The 26,305-nt window shown below is 37.4% G+C and overlaps 1 protein-coding gene across 1 annotated transcript; it reads left to right on the top strand.

Moving 5' to 3' along the window:
* On the top strand, positions 1-25,893 carry LOC140137433 (ADP-ribosyl cyclase/cyclic ADP-ribose hydrolase-like). Its single transcript, XM_072159085.1, has 7 exons — positions 1-335; positions 6,167-6,293; positions 8,663-8,887; positions 16,733-16,809; positions 18,871-18,963; positions 22,594-22,680; positions 24,416-25,893. The coding sequence occupies exons 1-7, from the start codon at positions 115-117 to the stop codon at positions 24,558-24,560; spliced, it is 975 nt and encodes a 324-aa protein (XP_072015186.1). The 5' UTR covers positions 1-114; the 3' UTR covers positions 24,561-25,893.
* Positions 25,894-26,305: the final 412 nt, after the last annotated feature.

Here is a 26,305-nt window from a genome sequence, read left to right as displayed (position 1 = left end):
GCATTCTGAATCCTGCAGCTAGGCATGATATACATGAACATAGGCCTACACTCCACTTCAGAATTTTCACAAAGTCGTTGATATTTGATATTGGTTGTTTTTATTCTCTATAAAATGGAGTTAGTCAACTTATTGTTAAGAAGTTTCTTTTTGGCAATATTATTGTCAAACGTTACAGCACATTTATCGAGACAGAGAAGAGAAATAACACACTCGGAGGATTGTCCCACGCCAATGACGAAAGGAACGACACCAAATTTGGAGCATATCTTTGTAGGACGATGTTTGGAGTTCCAACAAATACATTCATCACGGTATAACTGCCCAGGTGCAAGGTAAGGGTTTGAACCGGGGGTTAATTCAGTGGGAACCAGAGGGTGTGGACGGGTACATTTATCGCCCCAGTCGGAAACTTTGCCCCAGCCCCACAAAAAACAAGCAAACAAACAAACAAACAAAAAGTAAATTTTCGATATCGTTTCCTTTGCCGCCCTCCCTTCACTTGCAAAAGACTGTTTGCCATTGATTTCATGTTGTATTTAGTACCGCAGCATTGATCCATTTGAGAGCGCAGCCCAAGGTGATAAAAAAGGGGTTTCAGCTCAAATCGTGTTTTTCCTATTTAGAACAAAAATATCTCTATATAATTATGTGGTATATGGGTTTATGGGTTTCAATTAAATATCCAAAGATTTTCAACCAACTTAGTATGGTTCTAAACGGCTAAACCATGTAAACTGTGTAGGCCTATAATCCCGGGGGAGGCACTCCCTATCTGAAGTGGCAGGGATGTGCCTCGGCCATGTTGAAAGTAGGGGGCATTCAGGTAAAAACTAAATTTACAAAAATATGGGGTCATTCAGTACACAAAAAAAAAAAAAAATGGGGTCATTCGGTATGAAACTTTAAAAAAAGAGAGGGTCGTTAGGGGTAACAAACTGTAAAATGGGGGTCATTGGGTACAAGATTGCCAAAAGGGGTCATTGAGTACAAACATGTAAATACGTAGGCCTAAGTGCCAAACTGTAAAATTGGCCATGGATGATTGATTTTAGCGGGGATTTGAGATCCCATTATTTCCCGGGGGGGGGGGTCACTCCCATTGTGGCCTGTACACCATCCGCGATAATGAAAACGCGTAAAAAGGGTCGTTTTTCGTGGGTAGGCGTTTAGGGTGTCAAAAACAAGAAAAATTGGAAAAAAGGGTAGCAAAATTGCAATTGCTAAATACGCGGAAATGAAATTTAGGGTATGAAATTTGATGTTAGGAATGAAATCCCTGTTTAGGCTGTCGTTTTAGCCAAGGGTTAAATCCTTGTTTAGGGTGCTTTTCAAAAGTTGATTATCGCGGATGGTGTACAGGCCACAATGGGAGTGACCCCCCGGATTATTTCTTGAGCAACTTACAAACACCACCTGAAAAAGTGGATCATTGGGTATTTGACATTTTGTAATAAAAAAAAGGGGGGGGGGGGTAATGGGTAGCATGAAATACTAAGGGGTCATTGAGTACCTGAAATATTTTTAAAGGGGTCATTGGGTAATAGATAGGCCAGTAACACAAAAAAGGGGGTCATTGGGTACAAGCCGGTTTGAAAAAGGGGGTCTATCCCAGGCACATGCTGCATATCCGCTATGGAAGTGCCCCCGGGCCTATAATCAGGGAAGTGGTTTGCACTTCCCTGATATAATGTTGCCGTTTCATAGTAATTTTACGCATTTTCGCGTAAAATCATCAAATTAGCATATAAATATATTATTATTTGCAGATCATTCCACACCTTATTTGCAAAAACTTCACTGGCTTCCAGTAAAGGAACGTATCATTTTCAAAACATTGCTCTATGTTTTCAAAAGCTTGAATGGACTGGCACCAGATTATTTATCATCTTGTCTCACACTGTAGGCCTACAGTCAATCTCGTTCTGGACTTCGCTCATCATCAGATATCACACGTCTCGCAGAGCCCACATTTTCTCACAAATCTCTCAACTCAGCCGCCGATAAATGTTTTCGCTCGCAGCACCAGGTTTATGGAATAAATTACCTATCAATAACCGAACTTCTAACTCAATACACAGTTTTAAAAAATGTCTCAAAACACATCTCTTTCAATAGTAGTTTTTTCACTCAGATTGTTGTTTATTTATTGCTTTTTAAATATTATGTTGTTGTTGTATTTTTATGCGCTGTGATCTAAATGAAATGGCGCAATATAAAAGCCCAGTGTATGTATGTATATGTACATTGCTGGTTAATATTAATTATCCTAAAGACAATGTTTTCTCTACCCGTCCATTCTGATCTCCTACATTATTCCCCCTCCACGTAAAGATCCTCCGGATCTTTCTGAAATCAGTGAAAGCGGTACCGTGTTGCGCGCTGACCTGCTGACGAGGACCTGCTAAGTAGAAAATAGGATGTAGGTGTTCATATCACTGAATGTTTCTTGGAGGTGATGAAGGCTCTTAAGTCCTTAACAAATTGAAGTCATACTGAAAGTCTTGGTATGCAGAGTCATATGTATAATGTAATAAATGTTCTCTCTCTCTTTATATAGGCTATATAAAATATACAATAGCTAACCATAAAAGCAGCAAGTGAAGTAATTATTCTTTAAGTCTTTTGTGACTGCCATCAATAGTGGTAGGCTATAATCATGATAATGTTGTTTTCTTCCTCGAAGAAATGAAATGATGTGACCACTCAAGTTGGTAGCAATTATTGTGCTTGGGTGCACATGATAATGGTAATGTGCAGAAGTAGACCAATTGTCACTTGGCCAAAATAGTTTAGCCACATCTAGGTCTATCTGAAGAAACTCTTTAGACACAGTGATAGGTGATAGTAAAGAAATATCACTAATAGTTATTGTTCTGATAATTAAGAGGACAGCCATGTTGTGCATAAGTTGAAATATACCGTAGTTGTTTCGTTGATTGTTGGTGACTACCATAAAAGAAATGAACTCGCAGAAAATTGTCAGCACCATCTATAGATAAGGCAGTCACAAAACATGTGGAGTAAAAATTTTGTCAGTCGTTAACATTCAAGTTCAATGATCAAATTATAGCCATATGTGATGAAAACAGGAATGTGCTATAGTAACTGCAAACAATATGTCAGTAGCGATCAAAGTTAATGCGGTCTTCGTAATGAAAAATAGATACATGATGTAGTTCATATGGTATAGGCAATGAAACGACTTATATCATGATGGTTTCGTACTTAAATATGATTGGGCACTATTGGAAGTAATAATCACATAAGAAACTTGTGATAAAGTAAAGTTCATAATCTATGAACAGTAAATTGAAAGTATGACTAAAATTGATATACGATGGATAGAAAACACTGCAAAAGTAACACCTTTGCGAATAATCAAGGTGTTAATATTAGTACCGTATTACCAAATTCTTAAAGATATAAAACTGTAACCTATATTAAAATACATACATATAAAATGCCTTTAAATAAAATTAACAGTAAAACTGCTAATGTAAACCAACCATATAGGGTACCAAACAAATACCCAAATTGCCACAGCAATAATATGATAAACAAAATGATAAAGGCAATCTAAAAGTCAAATTAGGTGTTTAGGACTCAGACAACTCTTTTGGAACCTAAATCACTGAAAATTATTGAATAGAGGAGATGTTGGCACTTTTGTAGTCCCAAGAGTGATTATGCATGCATGCCTATCACTGTGTCTAAAGAGTTTCTTCAGATAGACCTAGATGTGGCTAAACTATTTTGGCCAAATAGGCGTAGTGACAATTGGTCTACTTCTGCACATTACCATTATCATGTGCACCCAAGCACAATAATTGCTACCAACTTGAGTGGTCACATCATTTCATTTCTTCGAGGAAGAAAACAACATTATCATGATTATAGCCTACCACTATTGATGGCAGTCACAAAAGACTTAAAGAATAATTACTTCACTTGCTGCTTTTATGGTTAGCTATTGCATATTTTATATAGCCTATAATGAGAGAGAGAACATTTATTACATTATACATGCTATACGCGTGCGATTATCTTGACGAATGCATTGCACTCAGTTCATTATCCTTATCATCACAACCTTTTTAATACACAATTTTGCACAAGTCCATATTGCTAGAGTCATAATAGGATAATCTGATGGAGACATTAAATACACAATATTTAGAGAAATTGATAACATTAGATATATAATAAAATTAATAAGGAAATATCTGGAGAAGAGAGCCCTGGGAGATAATCATTCTGTTTACTCCACAAAAATATATTATCATAATCAAGCCATTTATCTCAAGTGTTTGTCCACCGTTTATCGGCACCTTCATCCCCTCTTCTATAATTATTCAGGTATCATTTTGATAAAACCATAAAAGGTACTCCATTAATATCACCAATTCTGAGATTTTATCTCTCCTCCTTATTGTGAAGGGATCAAAATGTATAATCCCACAATTATCTTAATTGGGATTATAAAACTAACGTTGGTGGCCGCAATTAGGCCCTGGGATCTTTACCCTATCGTGATTGGCTAAAAGTTGATCAGGAGATGGCCTGACACACCCTGGTCTGAAAAATCAGGGGAGATCCCAGTGTCTTTGATTTGTGACCACCATCGGGAGAAGACCCGTCTTCAAATCCTCTCCCTCCGATCTACTGAATCTAGGCCAGAACTACTATCTCGTCTTTCGTTATGAACTTTGTTGTTCAGTCATCGCCAGTCTAAATAAATTATCTTAATATTAACCAAAAACAATTAGTATCGTGCTTGTGTCTTCTTATCGGCGCTCCTCTAAGAACCTGCCCGTTACTCGCTCACCTCTCTCCTTCAGCGGTAACATACATATATGTATAATTTGATGTCATTGGTAGTTAGGTCAAAAACTTCAATTTGGTGACCACTCTCTGGCTAGTAAGGTTTGACGATTAATTCGACTTCTATGGACCATTTAGATTTAGAAAAAAAATAGCCCCAATGTCCCTCTCGAAAATCCCGGCATTTTTCGCTAGAGACCAAAATCCAAAATGGCCGCCGCCACCATTTTGAAAATTTAAGTTTTGAACCAGAGCACCTATAATCATGCACAAAGGCACTTTTTCGGATATGTCGAGTACAAGGATTCCGATTCTGACATTAGTTTAACATTACGGCATCATTTTCACCCAGAAATCTAAGATGGTGGCCGGCACCATTTTGAAAAATTTAGTTTTGAACCAGAGGACCTAAAATCGTGTACAAAGACACTTTTTTGGATAAGTCGACCACAAGGATAAGTCGACCACAAGGATTTCAAATCTTGAAAAAATAAGTTTTGAACCAGAGTACCTAAAATCGTGTACAAAGACACTTTTTCCGGTAAGTCGACCACAAGGATTTCAAATTTGACATTACGACCTCATTTTTACCCAGAAATCCAAGATGGTGGCCGCCGGCGCCATCTTGAAAAAATAAGTTTTGAACCAGAGTACCTAAAATTGTGTACAAAGATACTTTTTCCGGTAAGTCGACCCCAAGAAATCCGAATCTGACATTAATTTGACGTTATAACATAATTTTTGCCCAGAAATCCAAGATGGCCCCTATTTGGTAGAGCGTAAATGTGATTTTTGAATGAGAGCAGAAGCATAAGTGTGTCATTTCCGCCTTATCTGCGGTTCATGTCCCTTATATGGGGTTTAAACTGCATTATCTTGGGTTTACATCCCTTATCTAGGGATAAGGCGCCTTATATGTGGTTTAGACGGCCTTATCCTGGGTTTATGTTCCTTACCTGTGGCTAAGATGCCTTAACCTTAGCATATCGCAGTCTGGTAGGTAATCCTTGTACTCGACATATCCGAAAAAGTGCCTTTGTGCATGATTATAGGTGCTCTGGTTCAAAACTTAAATTTTCGAAATGGTGGCGGCGGCCATTTTGGATTTTGGCCTCTAGCGAAAAATGCCGGGATTTTCGCGAGGGACATGGGGGCTATTTTTTTCTAAATGGTCCATAGAAGTCGAGTCAATCGTCAAACCTTACTAGCCAGAGAGTGGTCACCAAATTGAAGTTTTTGACCTAACTATATGGATTGCGTATACGTGTAACAATTCTGACAAAAGCCGCGAAGAAGTAACCTTTTCTTTAATTTTAGCTAATTTATCTGTCTGTACGTACAGGGTCAACTGTTCAGATGCATGGCTGAAGTTTAAGGAGGCTGTTGTGGGACAAGATCCGTGTAACATCAACGACAACGCCTATGATGAACTACTCGACCTTATTCCCATAGAATTTGCCGATGACATGGTAGGTTTTCCGAATTATTTTCACATCAACATTAATATAATATGCTGCATGTGTATAATGCTCCATCTGTACACTTATAGTGATACATTTAAAATACTGAGACTTGGTGGTTTATTAAGGGGGTACTATACACCCCTGCCCAATTTTGTGCCTATTTTTGCATTTTTCTCAAAAATTATAGCACATTGATGACAAGTAAGATATGTAGGGCCTATATTATAGGGGCAAGGACTACAACTACTGCACTGGAAATTTTATTTTGAATTTTCAGTGCAGTAGTTGTAGTCTTTGCCCCTATAATATACATTTCTTACCTGTCACCAATGTGCTATAATTTTTGAGAAAAATGCAAAAATAGGTACAAAATTGGCCACGGGTTTAGTACCCCCTTAAAGCATTATATGTATATCAAGTTTTCATCGTTCATGAATTTTTTCAAGATAATTATCATGTAGATTTTCTATCACAATGAACTTTATATTTGTGGTAAAATGTTGCAAATAAAATGCTACAGAACAGGACCATACAGGTTGTATTAAAATGATCAGTTTTTTTTGTAATTATGAACAAGAAGATAGACTGCCTCATCAAAACAGCCTGTACAAGACTGCCTCATCAAAACATTCTGTACGATCAAGTTTGTTTTATCATGTTTATTGGTTTACTTCTTAGGCCTTGTTAGTTGCAAATTGCTTCCATTTTTTTTGTTTTGCTGGATTTACTTCGCATCTGTTTTGTGCACATGTGCTTAGCAGAAACACACAATTATCAACAATATAGCCTACTCATTAATGTTTTTAAGCTTTTTCGTTTTCTGTCTTTGTTTGTCATAATAATTATTAATTCTATATCCTGTAATAGCTTCAAATTTCAAGAAAGCTACTTAAGAATCGATGGCCGAGTAGTCTCCCAGATAGCAAAGCATAGTTGGCCTAACGTTGGCACAACATATTGCTGGATGTTGGCACAATGTTGGCAGGTGAACGATGGGCCAAGTTAACGCAATTTTGTCCGTCGGCCCAACATTGTCATGATGATGATAATTTGACCTTTAGCCAAATATTTACCAACGTTGATCCAACCATTGGCAAATAAGCCAAATGATACAACAATCATGAAAAAAAAATCAAAAATCTATAATAAATTACTGAAACTGGCGAATTGGTAAGGCTAAAAACCTTCACGTTTTACATTATTTCGGAAAACGGACTTTTGCGATACGAAGAACAAGGTTGTGCGCACTTCAATAAAACATTGAATTTTGTTTTAGTTTACGTGTCAAATTAAGTTTCAAAAGCACTGAAAGCTCCCCGTTGGCCCAACGTTAGCATACCCACCATCATTTAAGGTTGGCAGAACAGTGTAGACATGCCGACCGTCATTTTAACTCTCTTCACGCGGGTGTCGACTGCAGACGACATGTTTCAAAATGTTTTTAAAAATTCAAAAATTTCAGAAATGTAAATTGTCATGACCATATTTGGAATCAGCATGAAAAATGCATTAAAATGAGTACAAACAAGCCTAGTATTGGTTCAGTAGTTCTTAAGATAGCTCTTGATATTTTGAGAAAATATTTCAAAACTTCAACTTTTTCCGTTGACATGGTTGAAGCGCATGGCTAGCATGCAGAGCATTAAGGTTGACTGGCTAGATTGGTTTGACGTTGGCATACCAACCATAATATAAGGTTGGTCAAACGTTGACTTGGCGTCGGCTTACCGACCGCGGCCATGCCGACCATTGCCAACGTTGGGCCAACGCCCGTGGGGGGGGGGCACTCCAACTTAAGAGGTGATGCGTATGTATGGCTGTTAAGACCCCCCTTTTTCAGCGTCGCCGTCACCCAAAGACCCCATATTTTTTTACGAACACATGTTCTGTCACCCGAAGACCCCCTATATTTTCATTTGATATGTCAACCAAAGATCCTTACTTGTTCAATTTTAACAGCAACTTTCATTTATCACTGATTTTGTCACTTATTTTGAAAAAACAAAGAAATTTGAAGCCATTTAAAACTAGAAATTCAATTTTCGAGGTTTCTGTTGCGCTGTTTTGGCTCTCACCCGAAGATTCCATTTAAATAAAAGGTCATGTTCTCACCCAATGACCCCATATTTTTTACATTTAGCTCTCACCGAATGCCCCTTAGTGCGAAATTGCCAGTCATACACCTATTTCAAATTGAAGGGGCAACGAAGTCTTGTTATCTGTGCTAGCGCGTTGGTACACGGGTACTATACTGGTATTAGTTCGCTAGCAGAATTGTGCGGCATTTTAGGCGGTTATCAATACAACAAAATGAAACATGATCTTCATCTGTGGTGTTGCCTTTGTTTAAGACATGTTTTTTTCTTTTTCAATAGACATTATTCTGGTCTGGAACTAATAAATTAGCACATGGATATGCTGCTGCGAGCCCTACCACTTCCACACTTGAAGATTCGATGCTAGGATATATGGTAAATGGTCTCAATTGGTGCAGTTCTGAAGGCTCGGACGAATACAGTTCTGATCCGTGTCCAGACCAAGAGCCTGATAGCTGTACTCATACATCAACTGGCGTCTTTTGGGCTTCGGTTTCGACGATGGTGAGTATTGATCCAAATCCAAATAGCGCCATCTATAGTTTGCATTTAGTTAATAATGAGGCCAATTCTATATACATCAAACAACCGTGAAATCAGATGGCTTGTACAATTCAGTTCTGTAACGCAATAGTATAATAATAATTGTCATTAAAAACCTCGCGTCGAGGTTTTGCCAAGTTTTAAAAATAACGGTTACTTAATGAAATAACGGTTAGTTCATGAAAAAGAAGAAGTGAAATTGTAGCAAAACGCGACGAGGTTTATTTACCCGTAAGAGAGCTCTATTGTTCCGCTATTGTATCCGCTATTGTATCCACTATTGTATTCTATTCATAAAAGCTACTGCAAGAATCGCGGCAATCCCTGATATCGCTGGTGTCTACCGCCGGCGTTTCGTATTTATTAACATTCAAAATGATCCGATACTCTTACATTTATAGACTTATTCCCGCTTTTTATATAATATTCAGAAATTGCAATTATGAAAACTACAAACTTTGAAAGTGAAAATATATTACCATCGAAAATATATCATACTTAAATTCTATAGAATCTATAGAGGCATTGCATGTGACGTATCATCCCGTAAATATGGCAGACTACTCAAATGCATTCAACAAAAGCATGATTGCAATCTACCGTGACAGTTCGTCTCACACACATAACCCTGCACTACGATCAAATAGGTTGATGACAACATTTGATTGAATGGACTGTACTCCGCCATAACTACGGTGAAGGACACCGGTTCAAATTCTTTGTTTGGAGCCAATCAATAATTTCATGCAGGGCCTCTATACGCTGGCGAAGTTACGTAATAATCGGATTAACTACCATAGCAATAGGTGAAAACAATTTTTGAACATACCGCGCTGCACTGATACGCTCACGCGGTACCTCTTCATTGAACCATATCATGCTGATTACTTGCACCTGTAAGATTAGTATCTTTGAAAAAACCAGTATTGTATTCAATCTATGATTGCAGACATACACAGGTGATGAGTGTAACCTGCTTGTGGTGCAGCGCGATATGTTCAAAATTGTTTTCACCTATTGCTATGGTAATTAATCCGATTAATTACGTAACTTCGCCAGCGTATAGATACCCAACCCAGAAGTGCCCATTTATTTTCTAATTTTTTGTAATCGCGCCCAAATATCCCCGCAAATATCTTATACACGGTTTTATTGATTCATTTTGGGCATTTCAAAAGTTAGAAGTCGTCAAAAATGGCATCATCCATTGATAGCAATGGTTGAGTAAACATTGTCTAAACACTAGATAAAAAGACAGCTTTGTACTACAGAGAAGATGTGAGGAAAAGGAGATAGATCCAGCTATCCTCAAACAAAATATGTGTGCTGCCGCTCATTCAAAAGAAATCACGCTATTCAGGTTTAACAATAAAATACAATAAAGGGGTTCGAACCCATGATGGGTGTGATACACAACTTGCTGCCTAATAGTTTTAGGGGAAAGGTCAGTGTCTGTATATCATCATACTATGCATACCATGCATGCAGACCCTAACATCCAGTTATATTTCAAATAAAATATGACCGAAGTTCCATGGCAAATTATAATTTCTGACGCTTGTTGACTCTTTCAACCTCTACGATTTATGATACAGACTATTTTCAATTATCAAAATATCTTTATTAGGTTTGCAGGAAATGACAGGAAAATACATACAACAATAAAATAAACATGATCAACAATCATCCCTTTTCTAACAAAATCCTAAAACACTCTCCCTAAATAATTATAATTCGAAATAATAACACCTATTCATTTATTCATTATAAACCCGTATAAACCTCTCGCAAACTGGAATGTGTATGTGGTGAATTGTAATTTTAATATTAACGATATATGGAAACAAACAGGTACTATAATATTATTCAAAATCAAGAATAATATCAAACAAATCTTCCTACCCGAACAGTACACTTAATTTAGGCCCCGGGATTTAGGCCCGGGATTTAGGCCTGCATTATGATTATAGACCTAAGGTAAAAATACTTGAAGAGATAACAAGAAACCTTTCGTGCTTGGCCACTGTAGTGCTTGGCTGATCCTTGCTGGATGAAGGTCAATATTGATCTATTAAGCAGTATACAGACTTTTTATTGTACGTACAATATTGTATGTAGCCTACAATATGTACGTTATTTAATCTATTGCCATTCTATTTCCAGTACTGTTTAAGTTCTAACGAATGTTTGATGACGTAAAATCGATAATATATTTCTGCTAGGTATTGTATGTAACATATTATCGATTTTTCGTCATCAAAAATAAGTTAGAACATAAACATTACTGGAAATAGAATGGCAATAGATTAAATAACGTACATATTGTACATACAATATTGTACGTACAATACTCGGAGTCTGAAGCGCGCTTTATGGCTAGCTTCAGACTCCGTATTGTACGTACAATATTGTATGTACAATACTTTTCGTGACGTCAAAAAGTATTACACGTGCAATAAATATACGTGCCACGACGAGTTGAATCAGATTAAATAACGCGCTATAATTGTTTGCTAAATCCAAGAGAGGTCACCAGAAAATCTATGCAAGAGAAATTTCTACTGCTGCTGATGAAAAATCCTAGAGTGCGTTTGGAGGTTTTTTCTGCACTTTACCAGTAGCCCTAATAAATTCATAAAACAATAAAAATCAAATAAAGATTTAGGGCAAATGTTTTTACTCACTGCTCATCTGATCCACTTTCCCAGGAAACTAAATACCGATACTCCTTAGTTTTTCCCTGACTTAACAGACATAATTATGAGTAAACATCAAATTTAATGTTTACAAAACAATCAAATATATATACATTCTTTTGCATTTTGTACATAAATATTGATATCAATAATGTAGGCCTACAAACATTAAAAAATGGGGCCTAAGAGTATGTCTATTTTTAATCATATACTAATTCCGCCATGCCCAAACATATCTTATTATGAAATCGTGTAATGGAACCCAAATTCCAATCAAAAATAAAAACAAATTTGTTATCGAATACACTAGGCCTATACATTGTATTATAGGAATTTAATAGATGGTGCATTTTAATAAATAAATAGATTAACACGAGAAATATTTGGCAATACCGGATTTACCAGAGAGCCAGTGGATAAAGAAATTAATTAAAATTAAAACAAATTAAATGAGAAAATGAAAGCAAGGACATTTGGCGAAGTATTGTTTTAGAATTCGAAGGAGTCCTAAATGTTATCCTGGCCCCAGGACACTGATTAATGTAAACTCGACCCATAGTTATTTTATCTACTTTTGCCAGCATTCAACCTGTTCAATGTGATTTATGCCTATTTTAAATAAAATTCCGAAATCTGACGTATCAACGTTGTATCGTGCACGAATTATGATTCGAGACTATTTCATTTGACACGGTTGTATGGATTTCAGAAGATCGGTCCTATAATAGATATCGATTAGAGAATTACAGCAAGAGGCTTTGAGGATGCCGTAATCCTCTTGACCATCAACCAATCAGAGAGACATATTTCAGAAATATATTCGTAGGCTTGAAACTCTTTCAACTCTGAAATATATATTTCAAGTAATCTCGTTTCACACTTTGGCTTGCAATAAAGCCACGAAGGGGCGGTAATGTTAATATACGATTTCAGTCAAATATTGGTGCAAATATACGATTTCGGTCAACTATTTGGCTATCCTTTGCCCAAAATTATGAAATGTTTATTAGTAACAACAACTCTTAGGACGGTTTTCGAGTAATTTTAGCGAAATAATGAGGTTAAATAAAAGAAAACCCACTTACAATTTTGGACGCTTAACTGTGATGTTCTAGGGGAATTAAAATATCACAATTAACATGTTTAATTCAAAATCGTTGTCCTACAAGCACATGTTCAGATTGTGTGAACATTACAAATACAAACAATAAAGTTGAAAAATAAATAGCCATTTAAAAATGATTTTAAAAGATCGTCTATTTTGAAGCTTTATGACACTGAATAGGCCAAATATCTGCCTCTGACGAAAAAAAATGTTTTTCATGCTGATTTGTTTTTGTAACAAGTACCGTATGTCATTTCAAAAAGACAGAAAAAAGGCGGATATTACTTTTTAAAAACTCAACGCATTACTATTAATACGCCTATAATTAATGAATGAAAAAGTATAGAAGGCGTTGCATCCGGTTCTGATGAGGGGGGAGGGGCACAAGCCGTTTTCGGCAGTTTTCCTATGGGATTTTCTAATATTTCAGATCAATATTTGGGGGGGGGGCTTTCGTGCCCTAACGCTACGGTTACTGCATTAACACGTTTATGGATGTATTGTGATGATCATAAGTAGGCCTATCATAACATGCCTCAACGATATCAATATGTAAAAAGGTGTTGCAAATTCATAACACAGCGTGTTATAATGTAACGAATACTATGCCAAAAATTAAAAAAAATTAACAAAAATATCAGTATCAATAAAATCAGAACCAGAATAAATACAAAGGCCTACAAATAATACTTTTAAACTTTCTAAATCAATTATCAAATATCAGTATAAATGAATCTCTAAATCAATTAATCAATCAGTTATCAATAAATAAATAAATAAATAAATAAATAAATAAATCAGTTATCAATAAATAAATAAATAAATAAATAAATAAATAAATAAATAAATAAATAAATAAATAAATAAATAAATAAATAGGCCTAAATAGATAAATCTATAAATAAATAAATAAGATCTGAATGTGCCATTTATATTATTATTACAATTTTAATATTATTAATATTAGTATTAATACGACGTATTATTAACTTTAAAAAGGTGCCCATTAATTATATAATAATTCAAGTACAGTTGAATCATGGTAGGTATTATGATACCTACCATGGTTGAATACAAGAAGACATTAAAAGATGTTCATCATTCCGTGCACTCACTAAATTTAGAACTCTTAGAAATTTGGCAACTCCGTATCAATTAAGCAACCTATGATTGTAGCAAAATATATATTTTCCCGGTACATACTATTTATTGCACGTGTAATACTTTTTGACGTCACGAAAAGTATTGTACATACAATATTGTACGTACAATACGGAGTCTGAAGCGCACTTATGTGAGTGAAATCAAACACCGTGTCCTCGTTGCTACTCCCATGTAATCGAAGGTCGTAAAAATTAATCCGATAACAATAGAGGGTATTCATTACTACATCATTGATGTGGTTGCTCAATGCTCATGCATACAATTCTTCCACATAGGCTGTTTAGCTTAATCTTGTTAATCGGGAAGTGACCTCTTGAAATGATATCATCACACTGATCAGAATGATCTTTATGTTATTACAGTGCGGCCCACATAAAATGTTCAACACAAAGTGAACGATGTTATAACTTGGAGGGCTAACAAACCAACACCGCCAAATTCGACTGACGTGTGTACAACGTGAGAAGCTATGAGGAAATAGAACACTCGTTGTCTAATAATGCATGTGTTTATGGTTCGGATAGCGGTTACTTAGCAGGTCTCGTTCCGCTTGGGTTTATTGAATACATTCTATATATATTCATCAATATGTCGTTTCCAGTCCCTGGCTGAACTATAGGGTTCAGCTATTATTTTTTTAAATAATTCTTTTACCCCATGCAGCTGATTGGGGTGGTTACGGGTCGTTTAAAAACCACTAACCGCGAAATGAGGATATCGAACATAGGCCCCCGCAGGGCTACAAAAAACTGCTAACCGCAAAATATGGATATCCAACTAGCAAAATATGGATATCCAACTAGTTTGCCCCGCAGGGCTACAAAGAACCACAAACCGCGAAATATGGATATCCAACAAGTTTGCCCCTCAAAGCTTCAAAAAAACCACTCATCGCGAAATATGGATATCCAACTAGTTTGCCCCGCAGGGCTACAAAGAACCATTAACCGCGAAATATGGATATCCAACTACTTCGCCTCGCATGGCTACAAAGAACCACTTACCGCGCAATATCTTTTTACCTAAAAAAAAGAATTAATATCTACCAAAACACGTTTCAAAACGTAAAAAGGGCCAAGTTTAAAAATCTTTCCTGTGTGGCTTTTCACCCTTTTTTAAACTTGGTCCCATTTATGAAAGTTTCTAAAGACCCATACGAAGTCATCTTTAGGCTACTTGTTTGTTTTCTTAGTTGTCAGTGTTCATTTTGTAGAGTAAATTAATTAATGTTCGTGCTTGATTGAAGTTTTTCCGTAAAGACGTTATAATGTATTTTGATTTAAGCAAAAGTAGCAAATACTCACTTTGTTAAATTCTTCATCGTCTTGTGCGATCCTGCGCCTTATGTACAGATGTAGGGCCTATAATATGTAACAGGTTGACAGACAGTCAATTTGTTAAGTATATATAATACTCTACTACTCTTTATGAACACGCAGTATAATGAAACATAAACCTTCAAATGTTTTTGATAATACATAGCCTACGTCATATTGCACCGCTTTCGAACAGTCTTAAACCTAATTGTTGCATGTAGAAATTAGGACTCATTCTTCATGTTATTACGGTACCACTTTACTGAATGGGACCAAGTTTAAAAAAAGGGTGAAAAGCCACACAGGAAAGATTTTTTAAACTTGGCCCCTTTTTACGTTTTGAAAGGTGTTTTGGTAGATTTACTTGTATAATAAGAGTGAGGAAGGGCCACTGGTCTATGATTCCTGGATCGCTTGATGGATCTAAGGAAAGCATCGTCTCTCTGAAAAACTCTTACTTACTTTGACTTGAAATATGTCCTGAGATCGGTGTGACTATTTGAAGAGAGAAGGCATCCTCACACCAATCATTCATCCATTAATCTTGTTAATATCCATAATAGAGCATTTGGTTTGCATGTACATGTTTTCGATGAGGTCAACCAGATTCTTGTCTACTCCGATGGATCATATATACATTTCTATAGTGCTGCTCGCCCGATGGCGTCAACCGCCTTTGATATCAACACAATTCCAGTGGATCGGTATACGCCTTTCCCTCGACTTTTCAATGACTTGCTGTAAATTAAACACTGCATCTGTCGTTCATTGGGCATTACAGAAATCCACACTGTTCCTACGTCAGGTATGTGGTTATCGATGGTCAGGACCATCGTTCATCCACTTTACCCTGGATGGACATAGCGATTACTCTGTAGTTTGCACATGGACAGATCTAGCTTGTCTCACATACTGAACGAGGTCTTTACTCATCATAAGTTTTACCTTCCGACAAGGCTGCATTTACGATTTTCAGTAACAGCTATCCTATTGGAAGCCCACCTGTACTGTTTTCAAGGTTTCTGGAGCTAGTTTGTTTTAAAAAGAACCATTCAACCATTGCCGTTTAAGTGAACTGTACTTTATTCACATGTTTAATTAGACAAGTGAAAGTCAACGGCTCTTTTCAGGGCCATCAGTCTTTTAGTGAACCCGTTGAAATCCTGAATCTATTATCATGATTATAAATACAATCGCATCAAATGATCATGATGATAGGACTGCACATATATAGAGCTTGAGGTATAGGACACATGACTCTATCTGGCCCTTCCATTTGAAGCAAATTGAGATTCTGTAAACAGTTACATACATACATATGAATAGTTCAACTATTTAATTTAATTTGAGTAAAAAGAAATTTTTTCATTGCTTAACTTATGTGATAATATATGCTGACAAATCTTGACGAGCAATTATGCGTTCTACGTGTCACCGTACCTTTTTCCTGTAATTCTTTCGCCTATACATATTATTACAATTGATGTGTGCATAAACAAGTTATATGTATTGATCTTTAATATAGCTTGCCAAACAAGCCAGTGGAATAGCAATTGTGATGGTCAATGGCAGTTCACCCTGGCCAGCGTTTTACAACGGCAGGTAAGTTATTTACAAGAAACCCTTTAATTCCCTGATTCTCTGGTTCCGTCCAGTTCCGTCCGATTTCCATTGTTTAGAACAATATAGATCAGACGGAACCGCCGGTCAACCGCCGGTCGAGTTTTGATTTCATCCCTATGTAGGTTTGATTGGTCCGAATGGGACGTTTTAAGAAACTAAAGATTGAGTATACCATTGATCTCAACGCACTGAAGGGTCTATTGTTCTATTGTGTCCGATTTGAGCGCTGACATAATTGGAAAATGTTGCCAATCAATATTCATGAAGTCGTGCTATCGACACCTACAGCTGTTCAATTGGGCGATTTATTGTTAGGTGCTTTTATTCATACATTGGGCGTATCGAGCTGCATCGGTTGGTCCGCAAATATATCACATTTGAGGTCCAAAGTAGACTCGCTTGCCAGTCCTATATACGCGGTACTTATGTAAATTATTATGGTAGGCCTATATATGATAAAACACGATGTGGACCGCGGCTAATGTCCTTAAAAATACTACAGTAGGAGCGATTAAAAATACTACAGTAGGAGCGATTTCACAATCACTTCAAATCCTTATAATGTAGGCCTATTGGCAAACATTGTGTAGATTCTTATATCCTCCACACAGAGCGCACACATTGCCCACAGATATGTGTTCCAATATCTGTCCTTTGCCTATGCTGCTGAACTGTTCGTAGCGAAATGGTAGAGCAAAGCGTGTTAACTGAGTATAATCGAATGAGCGCACAAACCAATTTGGGCGCTACAATAGGTTTGTATTGTAGGCGAACCTCTGTTTTGTGTGCATGCGACAACTCAATCACACCCTTGGGTTGGATTACAACAAAAGGTACCTCTCGCTTGTGTAGACGCTTTCACGTGACTTTCGTTTCATCACTTATTGACAGTAGCCTGCCTATTATAGCGTTAATACACTGTCAGGTCAGTTACCGATGTAATGGTGGAAGCCCTTTGTCTCAAACAAAAGGTACCTCTCGATGAAAAACGTTTCGGAAACTCAAATAGGCACAAAAGAACAATAGGCGTTACGTAATCTATTTCCTCTCCTTTCTATATTAGCTCCATGATTGATCTCATGTCTATGAAAATGATGAATACATTGACTTGTTTAAATAGTTTCCCCGAATAAATTAGTTAGGAAGGAAGGAAGGAAGAAGATGAAGAGAACTTTCACTTTTTCGGGTGCGGTTTTGAACCCCCGACCACTCGGGTGCTAGACACGCTCACGGCTATAGACGAATCCAAATACACGCATTCCTACACCTGACTAGCAGCCTTTAGTTGGGTAGCCGTCGGCTACAATGCACTCAAACTGTGAAATGATTCGGCCTTGGCGGAAATTTCAAACTGCATTCCATCACCCGTTTTACACCTTCCGCGAAAACACAGGCAGACAAAAGAATAACACAATACAGTTCCCTTCGACAAAACACACAGCATGGTCTATTCGCTGTTGAAGTGACATAATAATCGGATTAACTACACGCGGTATCTATGCATTGATGTACTTGCGAACAAAAGGACTATATGTATGAATAGATGCGACGGGATTACCTGCGGAATTATCTCCATTATATATTATTAGCTATTATTCTATTAACCCTCCTCGTTCTTGCATCTTCTCTAGGTGTTAGGCGGCTTTTATTTGCACAATTGGACGCTCAAAGCACCAGGTTGGTGCTAGCGGCTACCCAAAGATGTCCGACCAATTCCTGACCATGACTTGGCTACTTGGATTCGTCTATACCTTGCCACGGGGGATTGCCTTGGCCGGCCAAGCTTTCCGTCACCACATGTGCTTTCGCATGATGACGCAATCGCATCACGGGGCTCTTGCTCTTGTATATAGCTTTTTTTGGTTTTTAGTCACGTTGGGGTTAAAACTAATATTACACAAAATTTTAATTTAAATACTAACATTTTCCCTCGTGACCCTCTTTGCCCCATCCAGACAACAATTCCACTCTCGAAGAAATAATACTTAATCACTTATTTAAATGTTGCTGTTTTCACCAACATTTCTTATATTTTTTCAGTTTCTTCGCCAAATATGAGCTTCCGAATCTTGATCCAGACAAGGTGACCAATGTACGCATCATAGTGGCCCATAACATTGGAGGACCAATAAAGTAAGACTTTAAGTTAAGGGACCGTTCACAAACACTTGTTATGGGGGGACTGATGCAAAATGGGGGTGGGGCTTAAAAGTTTTGACCCTCTTAAGGGGGCCCTGAAAAATTCGACCACAAATTTTCCCGGGAAAATTGAGTTTATATAATATGCTTTCTATGACCCATAATTTTCATGTCCAAAAAAGGGAGGTGAAAAAGGAGCTGAAATTTTTGACATCTAAAAGGGGGGGGGGGGGGCGAAAAATTTTCGCGATGAAATTTTTTTTGTTTTAGGTCCCCCTAACAAGTGTTTGTGAACGGTTCCTAAGGCCAAAAAAGCAAGTTCTGAAAAGTGCAATGCGCACAATGCGATTTTTTTTTTTTTTTTCATTTTTGAATACTAAAATCTGCAATGCACAATGTGGCATTTAAAAATAAATAATAACATACAGTAGAAGAACAAACATGCAAGCAGCAACATTGGTATCCTTTTGTGTTAAGAAATGATGGGAATCTTAGTTGGGAGGGAGCAGGCTAAAAACAGTAACGGGTGTCAGCTCAGGTGTATAAAATGCTTGGTGTGCATGAGAAATGTCGAGCTACCTTAACTTCTCTGTTGAGTAAAACTGGATGATCGGGAATTTCCCCGACTTGCGACGCACCCGCGTCCAAGAAAAGCGTCTAAAAGGGTATGTTTTTCACCACACAGCGTCGTCGATGTCTTTTTTGAAAAAGGGTACTTTTTCAGAAGGCATCGCCATTTAGGGTCCTTTTCAGCCAAATCCTTAGACGTTTAGGGTTAGTAATATTATTGTTTGAGTGAGTTTGCACTAATTTGATAAAAAATCACCACATTTTAATTGATTCTTGTTGCCTTTGTGCATGTTTTCTTTAGTATCTATTGGTCTGCAACATCAAAAAGACACCTTGGGTATCAAATTAGCTCATTTTCCTGTTTACGCTATTTAGGGTATAAATTAGATGTTTCTCAGTTGACGCCATTTAGGGTATGGTTTTTGCATGTGTTACGCCATTTAGGGTAGGATTTTGCATGTGTTTCGCCATTAAGGGGTGCATTTTGGTTATGTGGAAATTCGCCATTAAGGGTGCATTTCAGAGGTGGTCGGACGCGGGTGGGTAGCACTTTTGTGTAAGAGTGACCCCCGGGGTGGGGTCTATCCGCTAGGTTGAGTACACGGGAGTGGTTAGTAATCGTGAGCGGTAAACATGGTGGAAATCATGCTATCGTATTCTTATGTCATGTTAGAGTAAGTCAACGTACAGCATTACCAAACAAATTGTCAACGCATGTTATAGAGATTCATTGCAACACACGATAAGCGCCAAATATATATGAAAATTGGTGAGAGATGGCGCACACCGACATCGCCTGGTTAATAATTACTTGGTACAGCAGAGACACTAAAATCAATACCCGGGATCGATACACGTGAATGTGCTATGCACGATTTGATATTCTGACGATAAATCTTTGGATACCGGGGTAGAAAATGATGAATATCTCCCGTAATTTTTTTATTCTAAAGAAGCCATATTTTTTCCTTGCACTTGAATATATGTGTTGAAATGATATGATAGACGTTAGCTTGCGTATTGCGAAATAACTGTGCGTATTGAGCTCAAAAACTGACAAAAATTCTGATTTTATAATGTGCCGAACTATAGCGCAGCGTAGGCCACTAGTGGAGGCAGTCTAAAAGCAGATGACCTCATGGCGCATACCATGCTCACTCACACACAGAGAGGTCAGTCACCAGGCTATTGTCAGTAGCCTTAGGCGGATGTTCATCGGCCCATTATGCATCCCAAAACTATTAAACAGGTCGGAACAAAATGGCCATGCGTGGCTGTGGATTCAACCTACCATGGCGATTTCTGCCATGAAGATATCAGGGCGATGACACTGTGTGGCGCGTACGTTAAAAAAAATCACCAAGTCGTAATATAACCAATAGTAAACAAGTTATTTTTCTTTCTTTAATTCTTTCTTTTCTTTTCTTTTTCTTTTCTTTTCTTTTCTTTTTTCTTTCTTTCTTTCTTTCTTTCTTTCTTTCTTTCTTTCTTTCTTTCTTTCTTTCTTTCTTTCTTTCTTTCTTTCTTTCTTTCTTTCTTTCTTTCTTTCTTTCTTTCTTTCTTTTTTTTTTTTTTGTGATAAACGTCACACCCATTTAACACAATTTTAACTTTTTCTCAAATGGATTTATCTCGTTTTGCGATGAAAATCTTAGCTTAGACCTTATTATTAACTTTTGTGATAACGTATATTCAGGCCCGTCGTACGCAGCGGTGGGTGTGTGTGTGGGGGGGGGGGGTGCGACCGCACCTCCCCAAATTTGCAAAAGTATACAAAAAGTCCCAAAATTTAAAAAATCAGGATTTTACGTTTTTTTGGTCAAAAAAGGTCCAAATTTGGGGGAAAAGTCCACTTTTCACAAAATCGCCCCCACCCCCCTTTGGAAAAAAAATCCACTTTTTCTTCCCCCAAATAAAATCCTGCGTACGGGCCTGCGTATATTCGTCTCAGACGTAAACAGGTAGATTGGGGTACTTTGTTTTCTTCACCTGACACAAGGAGTGCACATGCACATGGTCCATAAAGAGCGGTGGTGGGGCACCGCACAGTGTCGACAGCCTCTAAATAATTATTTTTCCCTGAAATGAATCACGTCTTTATACTCCGTTGGTGAGCGACGGGCGATTGGTATTTCACGAATAAGATAGCTCGCCTTTCCGAACGAACGCGAGAAAAGGAGTCCGATCTGATTGGCTAGCAACCGATCGCTAGATCGCTCAGTGATGAGTGTACAAACTCAGATGTAGAGATGTATTCAATATTCCATTTAAATCAATATTCTATTATTTGACGCAGATAAAGAAAGTTGTATAGTTGTTCACTGTGCTGTATTGTATACTTGTGATTTAATATTCTATAGCCAGTGCTACAGCACCGTGGTCTGAGCTGAATGGGCTATGCTTGTTCTTTTCATAATAATAATATTCTCAAACAGTTGAATATATCACATTATTATCGTACGATTTAAAAACGTTTCAGTGAAAATGCAGTTAAATATATGTGTTTAAAGAAAACAGCAATCGTATCTTAGTTAATTGAAATTCCAGTGAGTCAATTGAAAACAAAACCTGGGTTTTACCTTAAATTACCTGACAACAAATCAAATTTTCTTGTAATGGCAACATCATATGTGGTACTGAGCATGCGCATATCGTATAAAACGTGTATGAATGGAAACGCTGCGGTATCTCATATCGTGTAAAGTGATATGCTTAGCCTGAGTCACTCGGCCTATCTCGAACAAAATCGCCATGCGTAGCTTAGTACTATTACGGCAATTTTTGACACGAAGATATAGGGATGATGACGCTGTGCCCTGGCTATGCCACTAGTTATGATGACAGTTTTGGAAAATATTATCATTAAAAGTATTCTAAATAAATAATTTACCAAAATTACCATGGTTTTATTCTACTAAATCGCACAAAAACAATCTTTTGAATTATAAAGTGACACATAGTTGCAAAAAAATGTCCCACGACACATTGTAAATTTTAATGGCGATTGTCTTATCATTTTTAAACCATGATACCGCTCTTCTTTTTAATGCTTAGTGAGCAATGCGGTAGAGGCTCTGTCAAGACTATGCAAGAACTGACAGCAGCGAGAGGATTAGCGTATACTTGTGAAGGTACACCACGGTAAGTGAGTGGGTGGGGGTGTTGTGAGTTGTAGGGAGCATGGGTGTGGGGTCCAGGGGCGGCGGAACGATTTTGAAAGTGGGGGGGGGGGGGCAGTCAGGGGGATGAAAAAAATTGAAATAATGGCCGCAAAGCTTGCGCGACGCAGGGGGGTGTCTGAGGGGGATGTGCCCCCCTCAGAAGTGAGAAACTTTTGCAAACTGAAGGACCAATTGAAGCCATTTGGTGAACCATTCTGGCACTATTATTGTGTACAATTTTAGTTTGAAAAATCCGAAAATGGGTTAAATGAAGGCCCAAATTGAAGCCATTCATGGAAAGTTTTCACTATTATTGTATAACTTATTGCTTTTAGTGTTCGGTGTCCAAAGCAGAGGCGAAAAGGGAACATTGTTTATCCATAGGCCTACACACTGTGTATTAACACAGAGGAGTTGGAAAATTTTGCAAAATGAAGGTCCAAGACCAATTGAAGCCATTTCATGCATCATTTTTACACGTTAAGGGTCTAGAATAGAGATTTGATTATTTATGTTCACCCAGACATGTTACACACAGCACATTATGGGTTAAAAGTGGGGGGGCAGGCCCCTGGTCAAAAAAGTGGAGGGGCCACTGGCCCCCCTGCCCCCCTCCGGTTCCGCCGCCTATGGTACGGGGTTAGCAATGGGTAGGGTGGGGGTGTGATTTGTTACTTCCACGCACAGTCTACGGACAACGGGACGGACAATCATGTATGTTTTTCTGTATGTCTCCAAGTTTTTGACAAAACTGTATTGTGTTTCAAAATTAATTTTCCATTGTTTACATGCAATACCGTAAGGGTGGGGGTTTGAGGTGGTTCCCTGAATGGGGTCTAATAACGTCGATCTTTTTCAGGTTAGCCCCTGTTATAAAGTAAATGGGTCGGTAGAGTGGCATACCCAGGTCGCTCTTGGGGGGCTGGCTGGAGAAGTTATATAGCTCTCAAAAAGTCACAGATCGCTTTGCGTGCATGTTGTGTATGGGTCTTAAGTCAAAGTTGCTCCAATTTTCTTGAAAGTTGATGCAAATTATTCGCCTAGCTTAGAAATTTCAGAAAAAGAATAGTTTGTACTATCTGCGATATCTAATAACAAGTTACACAGCAAAGAGTCAAAAGATAGACCTATAGTAGGATTCCATATGATTCAATGGAATATTATTTATCATCTATCTTCTGAACTTGACATCGCAGATAGTAAAAAATATTCTTTTACTGAATCCCTTGAACTTGAGGCATAGTTTGCATCCATTTTTACGAAAATCGGAGCAACTTTAATTTTTCACCCCTGTGTAACATGCAAATTGACCTTGGACCTGTTGAGCCTCATACATGTCATAACTTGGCAACTATAATGTACTACGCGCAAATATGTTACATTTTTGTGACCCTTAGACCCAGATGAATAATTGTACATGTTTTTTTATTTTTTTGGAGCAGGTTTAATTTTTGCCCCCTATATGATCATGTAGGGGAGGGGGGGGGCTTGGGGTCTCTTTGGGGTCACGGACTTCCAAGACAAAATGTTTGAATTTAGCATGCCCAAATTAACCAAAATAATTTGATTGCCAGCTTTGACGCGAACTTGCCGCTTGAAAATTATCACATATTTCCAAAATAGAACCATATTTCCAAAACAGTCGAATCATCGTCGACGTCGTCGTCGTCGTCGTCATCATTATTGTCATGTTTTAACTTATTATTTCTTCGCAGGGATGTCCAGTCCTTTCAATGTGTCGAGAACGCAGGCCATGCGGAATGTCAACCACGAACTGACGCTACTGGTGGTATAGTACGAGAGGGGAAAATGAGAAAAAGGATCAGAACTCAAACCGAACCAGCCAGTAGTATCTCATAATATATGACAACAGTTATTATTTAGTGATGTTTAGTTGTGGCGTTAAAAATACCCAAAACAATTAAGTTACAACGATACAATTTCTTTCAAGGACACCCTGTATAGTGTTAAATATATATAGCTTCAAAACTTTTATATACGGCATAAACTTAATAACAACAGATGGCGCTATCACTGCACTGAAATGATTGATATGATCATTTTAAGACCAGTTGTAGAATGATTCATATGATCATTTTAGTGAGGTGACTAGGTTGCATCACATGTCAAATCACTGTGTATTAGATCAAATTTGGTAAAAGTTATTTTCATCGATTTTCATAGGATTTATTGATTTATTATTGCTTGTAAAACAATATGAAGAACAATATCAATCACAAAAAATATTTGCCATTTTGTTTGTTTGAAATGCAATTTTTTCTGTATTAATTTCTCAAATAAAAAAACAACAACAAATGCCGGTAAATTGCTACAAAAACGAAATGTGCATGAGCTGCAGGAAAAAAACTTTTTCAGTCTTATCCGTTATGTTAACAACAGTTGTCAGCAGCTTGCACATAATCGATCATATTCCTTTTAAAGTAAAAAATGTCGTTTTTACATCTGCATACCAATGTTGGGAATTACACACACTATACAAAAGTGTTGCCACATTTCTAAAATTTAGGTTTCCTGTCAAAAAATGAGTAAACACTTAATCGGCTTTTATCAATTGACCTTTTCGGTAAATCCCATAAGCCTTTGCGAGTACACCTGAGAACTCGTCATTTGACGTCACGCCGATCTGAGCCGATGCGCACATCGTTTATCGAACATCGTTACTGCGCATTACAAGTCTGCGTGACGTAAAATGACGAGTCCTCAGGTGTACTCGCAAAGGCTTATGGGATTTACCGAAAAGGTCAATTCTATATTACGTAACATAACATATCCTAGTGACTTAGTTCACACTGCTAATGTTTGTTTTGATGTCACATGTAAATCTTTACTGAACAGAACATGGAAGGCACGTAAAGATTCTTCACCACACTAACTACAATCTTGTCTATTGTATAATGCATATATCCAGTTGATGTAGTTTTAAGTGGGAGTGGCTGGCACTCAGCTTCCACCCACTCCGGGCCAATTGGCTTTTGATGCTGGCTTTATTTGCTTCATTCTTTTGTTTCCTCACTTCATTTGACCCACGGGCGGACGATGAATGCAAGCCAACTTAGTATTCTTTTTAGTATTTTTACTTTAGTATTTTAAGTATTCTTTTTAGTATTTCTGTTTGAATTTGTTAACTTTTGTAAATACTTTCAGTATCATCTTTTAATTCTTGTTAACTTTTAGTTTAGGCCGTGTAAAATTAATATTTTGGTTCTCGTCCCCTCCTCCTCAATTTCTGGGATTTGTCAGATTTTTTTTTTTTTTTTAGATTTTTCAATTTTTTAGACTTTGGAATGATTTATGAAATCTTCATACATATAAATAAGTTTATTAGAGAACAAGCATCACTTCCAAGTCTTTTGTGGTACTCTAGGGGTTTATCCTCAGAATCTCACATTTGAAAAAAAAAAAAAAAGGGCCTCATCGTTTCCTCGAGCACTGTTGGAGAAGACCGAAAACTAATGACAATGCTAATTTTACATTGAAAAAAAAATCAATTCATGAAAATCCTTTGGACGAGAAACAAAACATTAATTTTATACGGCCTTATATGGATGCACCACCAAGACGGTGGGTGCCGCTGTTATAAAAGC

This window comes from Amphiura filiformis, chromosome 17, assembly GCF_039555335.1.
Source record: "Amphiura filiformis chromosome 17, Afil_fr2py, whole genome shotgun sequence".
Lineage (NCBI taxonomy): Eukaryota > Metazoa > Echinodermata > Ophiuroidea > Amphilepidida > Amphiuridae > Amphiura > Amphiura filiformis.
Note: the sequence above shows the minus strand (reverse complement) of the source record. Positions and strands in the feature narration are given on the sequence as shown.